Source organism: Diplotaxodon limnothrissa, linkage group LG7, assembly GCF_057381915.1.
Source record: "Diplotaxodon limnothrissa isolate DT_005_m linkage group LG7, D_limnothrissa_male_GT1.1, whole genome shotgun sequence".
In the NCBI taxonomy this organism is placed as follows: Eukaryota; Metazoa; Chordata; class Actinopteri; order Cichliformes; family Cichlidae; genus Diplotaxodon; species Diplotaxodon limnothrissa.
In genome coordinates this window covers 61402671-61424875 of record NC_140602.1, presented here as the reverse complement: position 1 = coordinate 61424875, position 22205 = coordinate 61402671, and the positions used below count along the sequence as shown (strand labels likewise).

At 40.4% G+C, this 22205-nt stretch overlaps 2 protein-coding genes across 2 annotated transcripts in view; both read left to right on the top strand.

Annotated features, from left to right (window-relative positions):
- hydin (HYDIN axonemal central pair apparatus protein) overlaps positions 1-292 on the top strand; it is a 60667-nt gene extending 60375 nt beyond the window's left edge. The window contains 1 exon segment of the mRNA XM_085357132.1: positions 71-292. Within this exon segment, the coding sequence (XP_085213258.1) occupies positions 71-292 (222 nt within the window).
- Positions 293-1276: 984 nt separating this feature from the next.
- Positions 1277-22205, top strand: part of necab2 (N-terminal EF-hand calcium binding protein 2) — a 154804-nt gene continuing 133875 nt past the window's right edge. The window contains exons 1-2 of the mRNA XM_085358600.1: positions 1277-1603; positions 5779-5803. Of these exons, the coding sequence (XP_085214726.1) occupies positions 1277-1603; positions 5779-5803 (352 nt within the window). The remainder of the gene's footprint in view (positions 1604-5778; positions 5804-22205) is intronic.

The following is a 22205-nucleotide window of genomic DNA, read 5'->3' as shown; positions in this document are numbered from 1 at the left end:
ATTCAATTTATGTTTCATTTACACGTCTCTTATTCAGATTTGATGTAACTTGAACCCTGCTCATGTCTAGGCTGACAACTCCCATTTGACTGTCAAAAGAGGTCGCAACATTCAATTCGAAGAGACCCAAAAAATCCTGGTGTCATTTGAGGTTCCTCCAGACGGCTCTCCAGGACCATGGTCAGACAGCTTGATCATCTCCAGTCGGCACTCCGAGGGCCACGGGAGGCCCTACTCATGGGTTTATTATCTGAAGGGTATTAAGAGACATGTGCACATGCAGAGAGATTGACTATAGATGTAAACATGAATGCACTTAAGAAATTAAGCCTTAATTTCTGGATGTTTATATGTTTTGTTATTTTTCTGTAGAATGTTACTCATTTAATTGCCAAAATGTTCAAGCCAGAATGTGTTGTGTATTTACGTGATTTAAATAACTAGCTGTCGCAAATCTGTTGGTTAATATTTAATAATTAACTCAATACATCCTGCATATAAAACTTGCCCACGCACGTCACTGCACATTTTTTACCACATGGGGGCAATCGTGTCAAGTGATTGACCCTTTCTTATGTTCCAGCGATGGGGCAAGATGTATAACATACCTGACTTTACTTCCTTGTGGTAATCGCGATAACCTGTTTGTTAACTTTGCAATGTGACTGAATTCATCCAGACTGCCCTGCGTGCTGTTAAACACATGGTACATTACGGGGAAGACAACAGTACAGCGGAAAGGGCAAAGCTGGGGGAGTCGCTCATTACCAAAGGTTAGAGCTGTCACATAACACTGATCCGCTAATGACTCCTTTTTACTCCATGAGGAAAATCCTCTGATCCACCCATTGCCACACATAACTGATGGCCCACACCTCCTGTTGTCACTGTGGAAGGAATAAACTGTGCCACGATCTCCAGTCAGATTCAGATAGTTCAAAGTGATCTGCAACTTTGCTATTTTACAACACCATGAAAAAATAGTCCCGTGTTTTTACACTGTAAGAAAAGTATTAGCAGTGGAGGCGAGATATTTTAGCACTTGTAAATACGAAAGCGTTGATAATAACACTAAAATAAAAAGTGTAATAAACTCACTTAAATCTCCAAAGCTGTTAAATATCAGCGCCTACAAGCACGTATGGGTAGATAGGGTAGCTCTGTAGGGGTGGATGTGATTTGGGGTGGGTGCTGTGATGTAAGAGGGGAGCTGGGGTGGGGGTGGGGGTTCTCTCTCCCCCCATAGAGCGCAGCATGAGCGCTCCGCAGCAAAAGGATGTGTGAGCAGGCAGCGCGCTACTGTAGGGACGGAGTCCACAAACTGCTGAACAAAGAACAAGCCAAACTTCGAGCCCAAGAAAGCCGCGAGCAGCCGAACCCCGTAGCCGGTCAGGACAGCGAGTCCGCAACGGCAGCGCAGTCCGGAAACAGCGGCGCCCAGCCCGGTGGAATCGACGGGCTCGTCCGCTGGATCGTCACCAAAATGAGCGACAACAAGAACATCTCCAGCCGGGAGTACGCCTCCAGTAAGGAGGAGGTGGCCGTGGCTCAGGAGCAGTTCTTCGCTCCGGAACCGCGGCGAGGCATCTCCGTTATTTTGGATGTGAGTATGGAAATGCACCGGTTTGGCGGGTGCAGGGCGGGTGGTTGCTGGGTATGAAGACATCCAGCGCGTACGGACCGGTGCAGTGCGCACTTACGCGCAGATACTCGTGGCTTGGTAGAGTAGGCGGAAGATTTGACACTTTGGTGATGAATGTGGAAGCCCGGGAGCAGCCTCAACGCGCTGAGCTCAGTTTCCATATCTTTCCTGAATGACCCATCCAAAAAATTCACTGTACTTTTATTGCATCTTATTAAGCAATATTCTCTTATGCGTCTTTGTTCACCTCTTCATCACCAATAAAAGTCATGCATTTATAGTCGAGAGGCAGCTTTACTTTTACTCCTGGCTTTACTGTCAGTCCAACGTGCAGTAGCTACGCTCACACCAATTTTATGACTGCTATTTAATTATTCATGAGAAAGTCTTACTACCATATTGTTATTGATCCATTCCTTACAGCCACTGCTTAGTATTCTCACTCCTGATGTAATACCTTTCTGTTATCAGACAGCTAATAACTGAGCAGCCTTCCTGCATTAAAAGTGGCACTTAGCGCAGTGCTGATTTGGGTCAACTCATCAATACTATTGGGTTACTTTTCATCTTGGCGGCTGTAAATGTTTCCCCAGGAGATCTGATGATGATGCTTTATTAGGGTAAAAAAAAAAGAGAGAAAGTAGTTCAGCTTCTGCAAAATCCTGACCCAGACCTAAATAATCTGATAGGGTGGTAAAGAAGGGGGTCCATGGAAAACTAATTATGATCAAGACCAGTACACCAATGTATCCTAGAACCCTAGTAAACTCATTCTGTCTGTGTTTGTGTGTAAAGGATGTTGTGAGGGGTGTAACCTAGTTTGCTGAGTTTGAGCCAAGCAACTGTCCGCTAAGACAGATGTTACAGTAAAAGTGTTTGTAAGTGAACAAGCAAACAATAAAACTGTGCTGCAGTCATATCTATATTTGAGGAGAGCTTTGTTTTCATTGTATATGCATGTATGTGTTCATATTTCATTTTCTGATTAAAGGTCCTGTTGGATTGTTGTTTTTTCCACCCTCTCACTCCCTGTTAGAAATGTGCCATACTCTCTCAGAGTGGCTGACTTCCTGATATCAGCTATGAACTCATTCTGGCATTTTCTCTTGAGCCCTCTGCAACGTCTTCAACTTTGAAATGTTAATCGTTTCTTCATTTTCCAATATTATTGACTCCAGAGTTATTATTGTGGTGAACAAGTCGAGACCAAAGAGGTTTGAGTGATTGCTCTGCACGAGCGCATGTGCCTGCGGTCAGCGCTTCCCTCATTAGATCCTCAGCCTGCTTGTTTTTCCTTTACTGTTCAAGTCTTCGCCTGCATCTTAACCCCACTGTACCTTTCTCGCTATTCATTAAATTCCTTTCATCCTTTGTCTCTTCCTTTTCCTTCCCTTCTCTCCTCACCTAATTTCCTCCATATCCTTCTTGCCCCTCCCCCTGCCCAGAAACCTACATTCTTGATAAGGTTAGAGATGGATGCAACACTCTCCTCTGCCTCTGTCTTCTTTTTCTATTTTGCCGGATCTTCTCTCCTCTGCTGTCGCTCGTTTTCTTCTCACTCTGTGTTTCTGTTACGACTCTTTACAAAAACACACAAACGCGCACGCACACACCGCCTCTTCATCGCAACACTTTGCCTCCTCTCCAAGCTTGTTTGTTTCCAGTAGCTCCAGAGTTGGCTCTTTTTCTGTGGAGTTGAGTGCACCCCAGGGTGCAGCCGGAAAGCAGAACAATGCAGAGCAGCTTGTCATTTGGAACGCCACTCGTCTCAGCAGTTAATGATTTTCTCTTTGGCCTGTTGAGATGGCTGCAAATGCTGTGTGAATGCACCACTTATTTAGAGTTTAACATGCCTCATGCTTGTAAGTGCAATATATATCAGTTTGTGCACTAAAAAGTGGGACCTTTTCTCAAGTTTTCAAATTGCATTCATGATTATTGACCACACTATTTAGATTCCTTTAAAATTAAGGCTGCAACTAACTGTAAACTCATTATTTGTTCCGCTAAGTCTACAAATCATATAATGGATTGATTAACATTTATTTCAACTAATGTGAGAAAATATGCTAAATATGATAAGGAAAAGCATAAAATCCTCGCATTATAGCACCAGGAAACAGAGAACGGCTGTCATTTTTTGCTTCAAAAATAGCCAGACCATGAAGAAATCAAAATGGTTGCTCATCCATTTTAATAGATTCTGATTTAAACAGTGAAATCTTTCTTTTGACATTTACACAAAGCGTTATTGGGGAAAGTATGAAGTAAGTCTAGAACTTTCCTGGCAGTTGCAAAGGTTATTGCAGAAGACCATTTATAAATATTTCTGCAGTTCTGTTCTCAAATGTGATTAAAAGAAATATGCCTACTTCACACATTCAAATCCCATCCACATAATGCATGGTGTAAGTTAAGATTAAACATGGCCAAAAAATTTTTATATCACGAGGTCAGATTATGGGCAACTAATCACTGTAATCCAAAAGCCAGGCTTCAGATCTCCCTGAAAACTCAGTTTTTTCTACTCCCAGGTCCATATGATATCAGTGAGAGCTTCCATCCCTGATTTGTTCATTTGAGGGATATAAATCTTGCTGTGAGCACAGTCTCCAACAATCTTTTATTTCTAAGGGGCAGCCATTCAAAAGAAAGCTATTCATTTTATTTTAGTGAGTGTTTGAACACGGGAGCTTTAGGCTAGAATTAAATTTTTAAAAAGATTGTGCATGCAGTTGCAACTACTGCAGAGTCAAGAATAAAGATATGAAGCTGGAAATGAACATAACACGTCCTTTTAACATCTATCTTTTCTTGTCTCTCTTAGCCGCTGTGGATACTTTTGAAAATGAGTCCCTATTCTCCCAGTAAAAGCACTTTCCTCCTACAGAATCACTTTCTTTTCCTTCCGTATGTTTTAGTAGTTATAGTTTCTAACAAAACGTGCCTTAAAAATTTGGTTATGTTTCTCACAGTCGGAATTATTAATACTGTCTTCTTCTTTTCTGTCTTGCCTGCCTTATTTCATTGTGCCTCCCTCACCGCATCTCCCTCTGTGTTTTTCAATTCGTCGCTGTGCTGAATTCTGGCACTCCTCAGTATGATCGCTTCATATCGCACTCTGAAACGCTGATGAGAGTACCAGTCCTGACATAGGGAAGGAGCTTTCACTCAAGCTATAAATTGTGATGCACAAACACACAGCAAGTAATCATCAATCAGCTACAGATCAGTGACTTCGTTTTGTGTGTCTTCATGTTTTCATCTTCTTACGCACTAATAAACTTTTCACTTGTGCGGCTCTTAACAAACCCTTATCGCACACCACTGCACCTTATCTGGTTTTAGATACGTTTTATTTCAAAGTGTGTTTGTGTGCCAGATTCAGCCTTTGTGTGGATTCAGTGTATGGACTGCAGAGCTCTCCTATAAGGGCCGTGTTGGAAGTAAAAGTCAAAACAGTGAATGGTAGACTGATTATTTCTATTGCCAGTTATTCGCTGTCTGGATTCTGCTCCAGAGAGAGAATTAGTCATTCTCTTACTCACTTTAGAATAACTGCTTTTGTTTATGTTTCCACAATTCAGCAGAGTTTTAGTTTTCATTCATTTTTTCCAGACTCGTGTAATGTTATCTGTTCACTAGCTGAACAAATGGAAATCATGGTCCCAGTCTTATCTTTTGCACGTAGATTACAGCATTGAAGACTGGCCAAAAAAAAGTTTTTGTTCAAAATTTTGTTACAATGAAAATAATGATTTATTTCCTTTTTTCATAAATTTTTTTTATAAAAATATGTCTGGACCTTCATCATCATTGTTGTATGATTTTTTGACCAGAAATTAGTTTTCTGAATTCACAATGACCTCGACCTTGATATTAATTTAAAGCAATTTCAGTAATTTTCAGGAAAATTCCAGTGCATTCCTCAGGATTCAGTACTGGGCCCTGTTCTCTTTTGTGTGTAATGCTTCCACTGAATACCATAGTTTAGAAATTGTTTTTGAATTGATTTGTTGCATTGACTTGCAAATAGTTTAGAATTGAAATGATCCAGTGTTCCTGTTTATACCTCATGCAAATTACTGCAACACAATTACTCTTACTGACGTCACTGTTTTGCTTTCTGTTCACAGATTTTCAGAAGAGCTGACAAAGATGGTAAGTGGAATTATTCATTAACATAACCTGACTTATTGTCTTACATATAGCATGCAATATTTGTCGACTTCCCTGCATTTTTGATTCCTTTGACTGTTCCAGTTATAACAAAGTCCTTCTCTTACCATTTGGCAGTCATCTTATTTAAGAAGGGATTTTGAAGTATAAACTAAATAAGCACCACTGAGTTCTGATTAAAACTGCTTAAAATGTTTGCTGACTTTTCTCCAAATAATATCTAAAAAGTTTTTTTTCTCATTGAAAGTTAAATTTTATTGAATTTCCCTACAGATTTCAATTCAGGATTCTATATATACTCATTGTTTTTGTTGCAATGAAAGTCAAGAAGCAATGAAATATCCATTGTATGACCTCAAAAATGCTGCTGTCCACTCTATCTTATTTTCAAATAGTTTGCATCAGCAGTTTTGTTCCCAGGGTGAACAAAAATGGATTGAACCGATAGTGGGAACAACCTGTTCCTGAATTATTTTGTCCTGCTCACACAACAGCGCCTTGAGATTTTCTCGGTCTGAAGCCTTTTGTACACCGGGAAAGTGGCAAACCCTGTCTGTCTGCTGTCTGAGCTGCAGCAATATTTTTAGCATTTTGGGATATTAAAGCGCTTTCTGAGGGGAAGTTTATTTTACTGTGTAGCTTTGCCAGTGAGCAGTTTGTTTATGCCCTGTGGCATCACATGCACTGCTTTCTTCCTCTTCATTTTGATCTCTTCTTTTTCTGTTTTATGTATCTCATCCCCTTCTTCCATGCCCGTTTTATCCTATCGCTGTGTTGTTGGCAAAAAGTATTGAACTAATGAGGAAACAACATAAAAAGTTTAGCTTTTAATAGCAGCCAGATGGCCATTTGCTCTTCCAGTATATGTGTGTGTATGTGTGGGAGGGAAGTGGGGGGTTTCTCTGTCATCTGAGCCGATTATTCATTTGTCTTCACCCTAGTATATCCGTTTATTTATGTATAGATTGGTGTTAACTGCCATGATTTCTGGTGTCAGAAACAGTTTTGCCTGTGGCATCAGCTGTCAACATTTTAAATGCTTGCACTGCTTAAGTACCAACTGCTCTGATACAGAGCGGCATTTAAGGCATGTTTACATTTGCAGTTCACACTGATTTTATCCTGAGCGCAGAAATCGTTTTAGCCATTTAGCAGCTATTTTTCCATCACAAACAGTCTGTGGCAACTTTTTGATGTTGCAGCTCCAAACACACACACATCTGCAAATGTCTGTAAAGAGGCAGAAGTGGGGCGGGGGCGGGGGGTTTGGGAAGTTGCTGCAGTGCCAGAGAAGAGTCAGGAACAAAGATGTTGAGTGGTTGTTGTTCAGGATAAATATTATCTGATGTATGGAATACAGGTTAGAGACAAAAAAACAGTAAGCTCAAGAACAGCTATTTTTAGCCTTCCTCCTCTCTCCTGCGAGAAGAACAGGGAACTGTTTTAACAAGTGTGAGAGAAGAGAGATGCTAATGGGGAAAGGAGGAAACTGTTGGATTACAAAAGAAGGTGCAGGGACAGAGAGATTGACATAAGGAGAGGCGGGGGGCAGAATCTAAAAAGAAGAGGAGCAGAGAAAAGTGAATAAGGAGAGGACTGAGGGAATATGGATCATTTATCTCGCAACATGGCAGTAATTGAGCTTCAATTTGCTGAATTCTGTCTTTAAATTCATAGTGCAGAGTTCACAGCTGGTATCTCTGCCCCCAAGCTACAGAAGTTGCTACAAGCTGGATAGTGTGTGTGTGTGCATGTGTGTGTATGTGTTGTGTTTTATGCATCCAAATCTACGGTAAATCTAAGCACTGGTGAGCAGAGATGGGAAAAAAGTAATCGGATTACAGTAACGCGTTACAGGTAACGCGTTACTGTAATCCGATTACTTTTTTCAAGTAACGAGTAAAGTAAGGGATTACTATTGCAAAAACGGTAATTAGATTACCGTTACTTTCCCGTAGGAACGCTGCGTTACTGGGTTACTAAAACCGTGATTTTTTGCGAGAATGTCTCATGCAGTGCTTTCTTCCTCTTCATTTTGATCTCTTCTTTTTCTGTTTTATGTATCTCATTGCCTTCTTAGTGTGACCTTTGTGAAAACAGCTGTGTGCAGATCAACAGTATTCTCTGGCTAGCTGGCAGAGGAGGGTGCGACCTGAACAAAGCTTCCTTGTGATTGCTTCGGTTCCTAGCAGATTGCTGTGGTCAACGGTAATTTGCGAATCAGGCACTGCAAACGCTTGCTAACTAAACACTAAATGGCATAAAATGGCATCAAGTGATGAAAACATTTTTGTTGTTTCCATTTTTACCAGGAACAACTTTCTTGCACATTTGTAAAAACTGCTGTGCTTTGTTAGAGGTTACTGTCTTTTTAGGTACTGAATCATCATTGGAGGCTGACATCTCTTGCTGTCAGAGATTGCTGGGCTTGAATCGTTGTTAAGTGCATTGGAAACTTAAATGCACGGTGTTGCTATAGCAATGATATTGCATTATGACATTTTTATATATCACCTAAAAATGTATACCAGTATTATATTAGAGAATATGATATGGCACAGACCTAGTTGTCATTTAGGTTTATTTTCTATTGTTGGGTGTTTGATTGTGAATTATGTAAAAACCTTAAAAGACTGTAGAAGTGTCAGGAATGTGTGCAGAACAGCATGTGCACTCATTTTTCTTTGTCCTTCTTCAAGCTCTTCAACCGCTCAGGAGAAGTTTAATCAGACATTGTAAATGATAGCACCTGTGTAGATGAACCATGGGCACGTCACCTGATTTAATTAAGGAAAAAACCTCTTTCATGACACTTTGACGCTTGGATACATAAACTAGTGAAACATGGAGGAGTTTTGTGTATGTGCTCTCAGCATTTAGCTGTTTTAGGGTTGTTGTTTTTTTTTCTCGCCTCGTGACTCATCAGCCATCTGCTAATTATCACAGTGTTTGACATAAAGACAGAAAGCAGAAGGAGTTTAGGGAGGCTTGTTTATCTGTGCTGTCAAGGCTAGATAGAATTACAGCATTACAGCTTAAAGCAAATAGAAGGGTGCAGCTGCTCAGTGTGGCCAAACATAGTTGCATTAATTAAAGTGACTTCTTCATTTTGTTGGTATTTTGCTTGGAGAATCTAGTTTTCCCTGGCGTTGTACATCACCTCCTCCTGTCAGACCACCTGTGGATCTGTTCTAAATTTTCCGTCTCTTCGCTACTTTTTCTGTCATTGTAGCTGAATAGAAATCAAGCTCATTTGGGGAACCTGACACTGACACTTCAACCTTCGTGAAAACTGAATTTGCTTGTTAGTTGTCTGGTAAATCAGCAGACCATCTGCCAGCTAATGAGACTTTTTTTTCTCTTATGTATTAAAAATACACTATTTTAAATGATTTGTGCTCAGTGTTCAGTTTTAACGGGAATCATGTCAAAGAAAAAGCATGATCACCATTTCATGAACACCTCAGTGTTTGTATGTGATAAGAGATGATGGGTTGTATTATTCATTTCACTGCTACTTCATAAAGCACTTCATTAGGGACACTTGGACAATCTACTGCAATTATAAATATTAAGATTACGTTTTTATTGACATGAATTGCCGATCCTTGCAGAACAGGTCCCATATTGATCCCTGATTAATTAATTTTCTAATGAAGTCTCACATAGGATTTTAATAAGTGGTGCTGAAGGTCCTACAGTGTCTTTTTACTTTGCAAGCTTAAGGCCTATCAACTTCTCATTAGTCATCATAATCGATTAAAATTGGTCTTTCCTCTTTGCAAACTTTCCATCTTTGCAAAAAATATTTTTTGACAGCACTCATTGGATGGATCAAAATTTAGACCAATGAGGAAGTCTGAAGAACTCAGAGAAGATCTAAGGAGAACTGTAGCATTTACACAAGGAGATTCCAGGAGCATCATCTCAAACAGTTGTACTTAAATGCAAATTCTTTGAATGTGTAACCACTTTGCCAAGGTCTGGAAGAAGACCCAAAGTGTCACCTGAGGAAAGTGATTAGGATGTTTAGGAATAGCCCAGAGACCACCATGCCTCAAGATAGACATGAACTAGAAACTGCTGGAACACCAGCAACACTGCATAGAGTGATGCTGGGTTTTATGTGGCCATAGACTGGGAGGATGTTGACAAAGAAGAAAGCCCCAGTTCCTGAAAATGTGGAGAAAAGCTTTATGGACACATAAGATAAAGATTGAGCTATCCGGACACAATGACACGAGGTATGTCAGAAGGAATAAAGGTGAGGCTTTCAGACCTAACAACACTGTACCTGTGGTGTTTTGGAGCTGTCTTGTTGCAGGGTTACTGGTACAATTCACAAAGTGGATGGAATAATGAATAAGGTGGATCACCTCCAAATTTTCCAGCTTTATCTCAGATCAACTGCTAGGACACAGTTGGGTGTTCCAACAGGAAAATGATCCCAAATGCACAATAAAAATGATTTTGGGGATGGATAAAGCAACCTAACATTGAGCTTCTGTAATGGTCTTCTCAAAGCCCTGACTGAAACCCTATTGAAAGTGCAGGAAATCCATCCATCCATCCTTAGTTTCTTCCTTCCTCTTATCCAATTGAGGATCACAGCAGGGCACCAAATTAAATGAACATCTTACAAGAAGAGTGTTCACACATCCAGTCAGAATTATGCCAGAAGCTTATTGATGGCTACAAAAGAATCTGGTTGAGGTGCAATTTGTGAAGGGACAGAGACATCCAAGAGTTCAAAGAAACCAGTAAAATCCCCAAATCTCCAAGACATTCATGCCCATAAACTGTATATAAACTTCTGACCACAACTGTATGTGTTCTTAATAAAGTGTTTGGTAAGCATATATCAAGACGGATGTTTGTAACTGATTCTCCAATGGCTTGTTCGACTTCAAATTTGAGCTATAAACTTCTTTCCATATTGTTCTTGATAACTTTTTGTTCTTTAGTAATTTTGACTCTTAAGCATGAGAGTTTTCAGTTTTACATTTTTACAGGTTCTTTGGTTGAACTTGGGTTAGAAAGTAATTTTGGTTTAGGTTTAGAGACACCCTTTAATGATTTTTAGCATGTTAAAAAGCTACATTTACCATGACATTTGTGTTGCTATGGTAAAATGACAGTATGTAGATTGCAGAACCACATGTCGCAGCAATAACCTGAAGTCTTTTACATTGCCCTGCTTAAGATCCCACCACAGAATTTCACTCAGGTTGAGGTCTGGACTTTTCCTGGGCCATTGTAACAGCTTGATTCCTGTGGTGTGCTTGGGATAATTTTCAAGACATAATTTGGGCCAAGCTTTAGCTCTTGGACAAATGGCTTCACATTTGACTGTAGAATAATTTGGTATACAAAAGAGTTCATGGTCAACTCAATGACTGCAAGGTGTCCATGTCCCTTGGCTGCAAAACAAGCCCAAATCATCACCCCTCTGCTTGAAAGTACAAGGTGTTTGTGCTGATATACTGTATTTGGTTTTTGCCAAACAACGGGACATTTTTTGGCCAAAAATCTCCACTCTTGTATGTCCTAGGACATTGTTTAAGAAGTGTTTTGGTTTATTCGAGTACTGCTTTGCAAACCTAGACCGTGTTGCCATTTCCTTTTTGGAAGAAGAGACTTTCGCCTGGCAATCCTTCCAAACAAGTCTTACTTGTTAAGTCTTGTACAGTCATGAACCTTAACATTTTACGTGCTAATGGGCCTGTAGAGCTGTAGCTCTTTTTATTAGTTTTTATTTTTTACAATTTTCTGAGCATTGCGTGGCCTTGGGATAAATTTGCTGAAACGTCAGTTCTCAAATCCTGTGGAAGCTAAAAATCTGATTATTTTTATTATGATCTAAACAAAATCTTAAACCTGAAGAGAGTGTGCTTTACTAGTACTGCAGCTGCAGAAAGTGGAAGAGTGTGATATGTATGGGAATGACAAGCAACATTCAAACTGGATGGTTTTCTTGCTGTTATCATATTGCCAGTTTAGTGGTTTTAACAACTAAAGCAATCACAACAAAATGTTATTTGAAAATTAAATATATCATCTGTCTTACTATATACTTTAAACAAAACTAGGCCTACAAGTAACACTGAAGTTTTAAAGTTGGCATCGATTTCTGGCAGACTTGACAAATATGTGTTTTTTTTTAAATCAAAATGTAGTGAAATATTAGAAAAAACATGTTTGTTCAAAGTTTCAGGGCAACAATTAGTTTGATAATCTTACATTTAAACTGAGTGAATAGCAATTTAAAGAAATTAACATTTGAAGTGCTTTTTCTTCATTTCTGTGAGGTATTTATATCTATAATTTTCTGTCTGATGAGCTCTAGTCTCTCACAGATTTGTGGCACAGCTGCCAAGACTTTACAGGCTCACAGAGAGGAAAATGTGGGTGAGACTGGAGGGAAATTAATAATAAGTAATGATCAAACAGACCAAAATAGTGGGAAGGAAGAAAAGTTTGAAACAAGAAATGAAAGAAAACATTGCAACAGTCTGAGAAGGTGTCAAAGGAGGAGGAATTTAAATACGTGGAGGGAAGATGAGGACAGGGGTTCGGGTGAAGTGAAGTATTGCTGGGGGTATAATGAAAAGAGGAAAAGCAAGATATTAGTCAGTCAGACAAACTGACAGGTGGCAGACATGAGGGAGAGGCAGGAGTGAGCGATGAGGCAGTGCAGACAAAAAGTATTATGGCTCTGTACGCAGCATTTAGTTCATGGGTTATTCAGCAGGAGCTGGCTGATTTACTGCAAGTACACGGGTCCTGAAAAGAGGACAGAGGGAGCGCATCTCTGCTAGCTGTCAAACCTTTTTCAGGCTTGACATCTTCAGGTATTTTGACATGTAGTCTCTTTGTCCACTTTCTGAATTAAAACCACCGGTCACTTCAATTATGAAGGGACGGTAACTGCGGGAAATTCGGTGTGATCTGGCTGGAGTGTTTGCACACGAGTAAGTTGGTCAAATATTCTCAGGCCATCTTTCTCTGCATTTAATGCATTGCAGACAAGGAGGATAATGAGAGTGGTATTGATCTGCTCATCTAATTTGCCACCAGAATATAAACGTATTTCTCAAAATGTCAAACTATTTAAATTGAAATGTCATCATTATTTTTAACTTTGACAGAGTTGTGTGCTTATTGGTTGCTTGTTTCATTGGCCGACAGCCAACCGGCCAATCATTCACCCAGTCCCCAGCTGAGTTAGACAGGCCGGGCGTAGGCTTTTCAGCATACGGACTTCATATTGACCAACTGGTCCTCAGTTTGTGTTCGGTTAGCGAGAAAGCTTCTCTACCACTCTGAAACCCCACCGTGCTTGAGTCGTAACCCCGGCTATATGCAGAGAAAGATGAGTCAAACCTCCACACAGTAGCAGTGTCGCTCATTAAGTTGTAGCAACATTAGAAGGAGTCGTGTAGATTCATCAAAGACTATAAAATTCTAAATTTAATTCAAAACCTATTCTTGACAGAAATGTATTAAAAATTGTATTTTTTTAAATTAATGGTATAGCGTAGGAATAATAAGGATTAGTAAACTGATATTGAGGGGACTATTTTTTGTTTTTTACACTTCTCTGGGTAGTTTAGGTGCTAGAAACAGTTCTCTAATTGCATCTCCGATGAGAATGAAGTTTAATTTTAACAGCAGAATCTTAAATGTTTTGCATGCCATTTATCAAAATTACTAGTTAGAAAGCAAAAATGGGGAAGCACTGGAGCTGTAGATGCTGCAGCTCTTTATTTAGCCAGTCAGTCAGAATGGTGTCATGTGTATCTAATTACCTGCAGTCTTTAATCACTGACACTGTTGCTAACAAGCCCCAGAGTGCCGCACGCTGAGGGAGACAGACGGATGAGAGAACAGAGAGGGGAAGTTGTGTCAGAGCAGCGAAAGGAAATAAAAAGATTTGCCATCACTCTCCAGTTTTCTCTCGGCTTCAAGTAGACGTTCCTTATATAATAACTGCAAGTTGTAGATGCTAAATATGCTGGTGTTGCTACTGTCAGAGCTCTTAATAAAAAGCTCTTCCTTATTGTTGGAAACCTAAACATGTGAAGTTTATCAGCTCTGAGACATCACCTCAGCATTATTTTATCTAATAAAACCAAACAAAGCAAAATGCATGTCTTTGTGACTCCTCAGTGTTGTTATTGGCTGTAGGGGCATTCAAGACTGGAGGTTTTCTTCTACCACACTCATCTCAGTATTCCAGTGTGTGTACTGGCTCCAGGGTTATGGATGGGTGGCTGGCTCTTCTGAAGTTGCTTAATTAAAAGTCTGGATACGAGTTTCAACACCATACAGTCTGCGGCTTACAGCACAGCACTTCAGCAGAGCCATACTTTTGTTTTCCATTTGTGTGTATCCGAAGACATTTGATTAGTGTGAAGCCTGTAAAATGCCTTGTGTAATTACAGTAAAACAAGTGTGTGGGCTTGGCACGCTCGGTTTGAAACATGCTGCTCAATGCTGGAGCAGGATTTTTAGTTTACAGTGGAATATGCGCTCCTGAAATACAAGATTTTCTATTGGGGCTTGTCATCTTTGGGCAGACCCCAGCTCCCCAGATCCCGTTCTTTAGGCACCTACACACTGTGAGATTTTATCAGACTCGTAAGTTAATTGCATGCCTTGCTGTGCTACACGGAGCCAAGAAACTCGGGTAATATATACTCTTTGGCGCATGTAGGCTGTACAACAATACTACTTATTCAAAGCCAAGACAAATTGGTGTTATTTCTGGGAAGACACCAACTCGATATTTAGAATTAATATCCGTCCAATCCTGGCTCAGTAAACTAGATCAGGTATTGGTGGCGATATAGATAACTCATAAAAACAAGACTTAACTCGATTTTCTTCTTTGTTGCAATCTCCAACATTTGATTTTGATTTTTTTCATTTATTTCACTTAAGATTCATCCATCCATTCGCTTCCGCTTATCCTTTTCAGGGTCGCGGGGGGCGCTGGAGCCTATCCCAGCTGTCATAGGGTGAGAGGTGGGGTACACCCTGGACAGGTCGCCAGTCTGTCGCAGGGCTAACACACAGGGACAGACAACCATTCACTCGCACATTCACACCTAGTGGCAAGTTGGATTATCCAATTAACCTATCCCCACAAGCTGCATGTCTTTGGACGGTGGGAGGAAGCCGGAGTACCCGGAGGGAACCCACACAAACACGTGGAGAACATGCAAACTCCACACAGAAAGACCCCGGCCTGATGGTGGATTGAACTCAGGACATTCTTGCTGTGCGGCAACAGTGCTAACCACCGTGCCACCGTGCTGCTCTCACTTAAGATTGTTTTGTCAAATTGAGCAGTGCACCATTTCACAGTCCTATTGGTCAGCAGGCTTTGGTTGCTTTCACATTGGTTGTCTTTTAGTTGGTAACATGGTGTATACCCAACTTCAAGTGATGCTGAGCTGTATCTAGCAAGAGAGCAGATTTCTCATGTTTTATTTCTGTCAGATTATCTCTATTCTTTCTTTAAATATGAAAGGATCGAGTAGATGGAGTATACCAACTAAGGGACAACAGACAAAATCCGCCAAATCAAGTTAATCTGAATGTACATGGTCAAGGCATGTTGTTTACCACAAAGGGTATATGCATGTTTTTACAGTGCCCACAGTGGCAGATCTGAGTCAGTAAATGTTGTGATGGAGGAGTGAGCTAATGTGAAAGAAACAAAGTAAAAAGTCACCAACAGAAGAAGGAGACCAGAGAAGGAGGTCTGTGTGTCTTTGTTCACAGTCTTAGTCGCCTGGATTTGCATCAAAGGATGTGAGTTAAGACGCCCTTTGAAGACGTTTTCCTCACCTGAAGCTTTCTGCCCTCTGCTGGGTTGGGATCAGCCCCCCTTCTTTTTTCCTTTTTCACCTGCAATATTTGTACAGTACCAAAACTGCAGGAGGACAAAGCTGAAATGGAAACCCTTTAGCTACAGTAGAGGCATTTTATAAAGATGCTTTTGTTATTATAGAAGTGGAGAGAATGGTGGGATTACATTTGCCCTTTCTTTTATGTAGCCATTTAAATTCTTCCTAACTCAAACAGTAAATGAAAAACCTTTAAAAAACTACATATTTAAACAAAGACCCATTAACTATCTCCCCCCCCCCTCTCTCTACACACTATACCATCTTTAAGATGTTGTACCTGTAATGAAATGATTCCACATTCAGCATGTTTTGCTTTGGATTATTTTTAGATTATTAACAGGATCTCTGTTACAAATGTAAGACACTTTGTACCCTGTGGTCTTTGTGGATTCTTTTAGTTGTGCCAAATAAGCCTGGTTGGCTACAATAACATATGTCACTGTGGGCTTAAGTGGCGATATCATCTGAATTTCAGGAGTGGGACCACGCCTCATTCTATATATGCCCCCTTCACCAATACCTTCTGTTCTCATTTCCATACCCCACCGCCCAGGCACCGCTGCCAGTCCCCTTCGAGCCCTTCCCCAAACCACAGCACCAGTTCACGGTCTCTCATCCATCATCGCTCATCGTAACTTAGGATGTGGTCCCAGCTAGTGAAACTCTATTAGAGAATTTGGGCACCAAGAGCATGGGGATTCTGTCAAGTGCCTTCAATTTGTGTGTTTAAGCTTTTCCTATACCTATTTCCAAAAAGGTATAGGAAAAAACTCCCCTCTTCCTGTTCAAATGAACTATATAATCTTGGATTAAGCCTGTTTTGGACCATATTCATGTATAATATTGCACCATTTGAGATCACACCCTGCCTCTAACAATACCAGAACAAAGTAAAAATCCTGTATTCATCCCTTTAGAGGTCACGTGTGTTTCTTTTTGCCACCATTTGATCCAAACAAAATCTTTTCCAGATACAGCGTTATGAGTTATATTTCTCTTCTTCTTTTTTCTCCTTGACCTTCAGGTGACTCCTTCCCTTCTTCTTTTTTTCTCTTCCTTCCACCTTTTCGCACCAAGGCTTTTTAAACTGGGCCTTTGTGTTTTTGTGGCAGGGCTCCCTGACTGAGCTACATTTGGCAGCGTTGCTAAAACAAAGCTAATCTGCCTGCAGGATAAGTTGGAATTCGCCTTTCTAGTCTCACCCCTGGTCCTTCCCCTAGTGTTACTGAGCCGTCTCGACTTATCTTTCAATATCCCTCCTTCTGCTTTACTCTGAGATAGCGTATCATCCAGCACCTGATGATGGACGTGTAATTATGTCTGTTCTACTTTTCTTTTCCCCTCTAGATCCTTCCTTAATTACCTGATCTGATACAGGGAGCTAACAAACAAAAGGAAGGGCAGGCAGCAACTAAGCTAAAGTCTGCTAGAGTAGCTTTGCATGATTTGCAGTTCCAAAAAATATTTCTCTGTTGCTTCTTAATGCAGACCCTCAATTCTCCAGTTCCTCCCCTTTTATCTGAAACAAGTCATTTTTAATTTCCCTTCCTTTGAGTCCCCTTTCCTGTGATTGGGTGCCCCTCTCAAACCCAGGGTTTGAACAGCAGTTGGGTGGGGTTTCTGTCCTCACAGCCAAAGCTTTGTGTCTGAGATGACCATATCAGAGTTCTCTCATTCATATCATACAGAACCAAGAGAAGAAGAATGTGTTTTAAAGCAAGTGTTTTTTAAAGCAGTCTGAAATCTGAGCTTTTGGCTCAGAGAGATTATATACTGACCTCATTATCTGAAACTTGATTGTGTTTATTACAAACATCCTGCATTGACACATTATATAAATGACAGAAAGTTTAAAAAGGCATAATAGATCCCTGCCAAACCAATCTAAATCACAGACTGGATTTTGATATTGCATCAACTTTAAGTGTAGTTAAACTGTATAAACCTGAATTTATTTACTGATAATTTCTTATTCTCTATAAAATGCTGACTTTCTCTGATCACCTTGGATTATTGATTGATGTTACAAGAAATAGTAAGAAAAAACTAAAACCAAAGGCCAGTGAAATTATGAGTAATCAGGAAGACTGCAAAGCCTTTAATGAGTCAAACTTGATTCTCTGTTTAAGTGCCGGAGGTATGAGAAGCAATCATTGATTTACTGATGTGACCTTTTCAACCATGCTCTCCATCCGACACACATGCACTAACAAAGCTCCTCCTGAGAATATGCACAAATAGATTACACCGAGTGATTGTGTACGTGCTGGTTTGTATGTAATTCCCATGTGGAATGGGTTAAGGGAAAAGAGTGTTATGTTTTTCTTCAATGAACTGGCAGCTTGCAGCCTATGTAGAGTCTCAGTGTTTTTATGTTGAGCACCCACCAGGATTAAAGATGTTTTATTCTGATTGTGGCTGAGGAGGCTTCCATATCCCACCCTGTGCACAACATGTCATTGACTGGACTAACTACTGTTATTTACTGGGATGAAAGCAAAGTCTGATTTAATGAAGTTTAATTATTAAGCCTATCAGCCCCACTTAACAACACACATGCAACGTGCAGTGTTTGCACTGGCTGTACAGCTCAAACAGTCAAACATGCCAAGAATAAAAATTTGCATCATGTTCTTTTTCTTCTGGCTCTTGTGGCTCAGTCACACTAAAGTAAAAATACAATGGCAACCTCCTTGCAACTAGGAAAAATTGGTGGTTGCCCGGTGATTGCATTCAATTTTTTTTCCAATTACAAGTAGTTGTTGCAATTGCCTTCCAAGGTGAATCAAGAAGTTGCCTGGTAGGATGCAGCCTGTCTCTAAACAGTCACAGTCTGACTTAGACTGACTTGTGAACACTGTCACATTGATTGGTGAAGATTTGCAAAAAAATGCTGTCAACTTTATGTACCATTTTGGATCCAAAGAAACTGCGTCACTGTTTGTGGCAGGTTTTCTATGAAATATTTGGCTGGACTCTAAAAGTAACTAGCTTTTGATGAATTAATTTTGATCAAAATGTCCTATTATAATGTGTGTTTTTGTGTATGGAGTTTTATCACCATTAATTGCTGTATTGTCACAATAGACGTAATACATGTCATTGCCAACTTGACCAAGTCAGTCACAAACCGATAACAGACTAACTCTAACTTATTGTAATTTTATCACCATCACCAAAGTCAGCCAGCTGACTGCAAGTGGTTGCAGGCATGGTCCCCGTTTCAAAGGCAACATTCACACATTGCACATGATTTTTTTGCAGTAGTGTTGGGCATCTTCAGCCCTTGTTTTCCCTCTTGTGACTGAAGTTTCCAAGAGTTGGAGTCAAAGCCTCAGGGTCATGTCATGGATTTTAACAGGAAAGGTAATATAAAATCTGGCATTGTATTATCTCGCCAAGATAGCCCTTGTTGCTGGATTATACCATCAGAAACAGCGGAAGCAGCTGTCACAGTGCTTGAAAAGTAAGGCGCCTCATCATCAAAAAGCAGTCGGGTTGCCATGGTGAGCACAGCGATGGATGATTGGCAGTCCTCATGATCAAAAGACAAGCTGCGCAGTGTTAGTTCTCCAATGAGCTTCACTTCATATTGGGAGAGTTTCTCAGCGGCTGCTAATTTGTGACTTCTGCTCTCCTAATGAGCAACAGTTGGGAGCTGCCATTGAGAAGAGGTTGTGTGTACTCTGGTCAGTGTGCACACCATCTATGTGTGTGTATGTGGTTTTGGAAGAGCGGGGGTTTTCTGTGATGTGCCTTAAAGCACCAGGGGTGCTAAAGATATGACATTTACATGCCGCATAATTAACACTGTGACCTTGCAGGGTGTGTTTGTCTGTATAATAACTGTGCCTAAAGCTTTCTTTCACTAATTATTTGGGGTCACAGAACTTTGCTTTATATTCTCATCACATTGTAATAAGTGCAGTGGGTCAATCTGTACAGTTGTTGTGAACTAAACTTAAAGATCAATAAACATTTCTGTATGTTTATCACAAGTGAAAAAGCAAATAGTGCATATGCATTTACATGGAAATACAGCAGCTAACTAATGAGAGCCTTGTGACAGCACCCAGCAAGTGGTGTACCTCTGCTTACATCGAGGATACAGCAACCCTAGTTAGCACTCAGTTGCCCCTGGTTACAGCATCCCTCTATTCTCTTCCCAAGCGGCTTTATGGTCTGCTGTTGCTATGACACCAAAGTTAACACCCCTCTCTCCCCGTCTTCCCCCAAGACATTCCTCTGCAGCTGCTGGCCTTCAGTTTCTAATTCTCACTCAGGTGTCGCCTGCCACCTGAGGACACGCTGAGCATAGTGAAGAAATGCTCTTTTCTGAGAGCTGTTACTCAGTTTGTCAATTTTACTTAAATAGTTATCACTGCAAAATATTGAGGTTCCTGACTTTGGTGATCCCCTGATGTTTCCTCTGCTGTTTCTATGAAGCTGGCAATCACCTCGGGATGAATTGTAATAATCTAACACCACCTTCAGGACTGGTTGTTCAGTTTGTCCAGTAGGTTTTTAATTAGTCCTGCAAAATGAGGAGAATTTCCAACAACCTCCCATGTATTCATGCTAATTACCTCCACTCAGTAGGCTGTGATTTCTTTGTCTTATGCATGCCTGTTAACCAGGGAAAGACTAGGAGTTTGTGGGCAATTAAATATCAGGAGGGCTCGTGCCACCTCTCCCTGCATGAAAAAACTACCAGACCGACCTTTAGAAGGAAATGGACATTAGATTTTGGTATCTGTTCCTCAAGCACTACATTGCCATTTGGAATGACTCGTATGTGCATTAAATGGATAAAGCAAATTCCAAAGTTTCCTGTGACACTGAATGTTTTGCTTTGTAATTTTTGCTTGTGATTTAATGGCAGAGAAAAACATTTTAGGCCACAAATTTGGGGCAAATGATCTTTGCACCCAGCCTCATAAAAGATGCAATGAGTTTGCTGATCTACTGTCCAACCAACAATCAATAGTAAAGCCAAAAGTTTAGTGAGGTTATATCTGAGAAGAGTTACTTAGCAAAAACCGCCTCACATCAACACTCACTGTTGCCTTCAATATACAGCACGGCAGCATACTTGGTAAAGTGTAAAATATGTGTTAGTTTAACACTCACAGAAGTCCATCTATTTTTGTTATATACAGTATGCTGCTAAAGCAAGTGTGATTCAAAGCTTAATAAATCATTAACAGTTGTTTTTTTTTACATGGTTAAATAGATAAAGAAAAGCAATTTGTCCATGTATCAAAGTGGACTCAAGAAATAGGCCTGATATTAGCATAGAAAGCTGCCTTAGTCACATAACTATGCTATAGTTATGGCTGAAAACTCTTAGCAGCACTTCCTTGCAGTTTTTAGAATCTGCATGCAGTATATGGAGCTATTTCACCAACACACCCGTATGACTCTGGCCTACACTATGCAATTTGTCTGTATTTGGTAAAGCTGTCTGCCTATTTTTTTACTCTCATTGTTACCATCGTTTCTGATTTACCCCTTTTCACACCTGCAGCGAGACTTCTGCCCTCCACTCACAGCTGCTCTCATATTAGCGGCGCATTTCACTGATTTACTGTTGAGTTGCATTTAGTATTCGACTCACAGCTGGCATCTACTACAACATCTGTTGCTTACCAACATACACCCACATCACTTCACATCACCCACAGAAGTGTTCTGCGGCCAATAGTAACCTAAGTCTGAGAGAAATTGCTCATTGGTTTTGCAGTGTCGCCTCACATATCGAATATGTGAGTTCCAGATTGAATAAGGCTGTCTCTCTCTGAGTGTCAGCAGTGAAGACCAGCCTATTATTTTTCTGCAACCAGAAATATTGTAATCTGGGATAGCCTCCAGTGACTCAGGTTAAAGGCCATTGTAGCGCCTCTACTCAGGACCAGTACACTCTCACTTCAAATAGAGACCCTAGACATCTTTCTAGGTTCAGGAGGAGGTTTTGTTTTGGAGACTCACAAAAGGAGTTGGCTTGGAAGTGAATAACTGGGACCTTTATTGCCTCAGTACCATTTATACACATATACAACACAATAACCCAAATTGCACACTAATAGTGCATTTTTAAAGGTGAATACATGTAAAACAAAACAAAATAAAGACATTTAAATGGAAGATTTATACTGAACAGTATCAGAGCTCTTTGGAATGAATGATACAGATTAAAGTGTTCCTGTTGTGAAGTTTGAATTGTCCAGTCTGAATTGTCCTTTAAAGTCGTTGAAAACCCAAACAGGTGTACTGTAGGGGAATTGTCAGTGTGCAAACCCTATTATCCGGGTAGGAAAAGTAGTGCATAGGGCTTATCTGTAATCCAGGGTTGCTTGAATCAGTTTCTCAGGCAAATCCCACAATCCGATCGCATGGCTGGCCACACCATTTCACGATCATCCAGGATCTCATTTGGGCTGTTCTCGCCGTCAGTGGTTCTCCAGAAT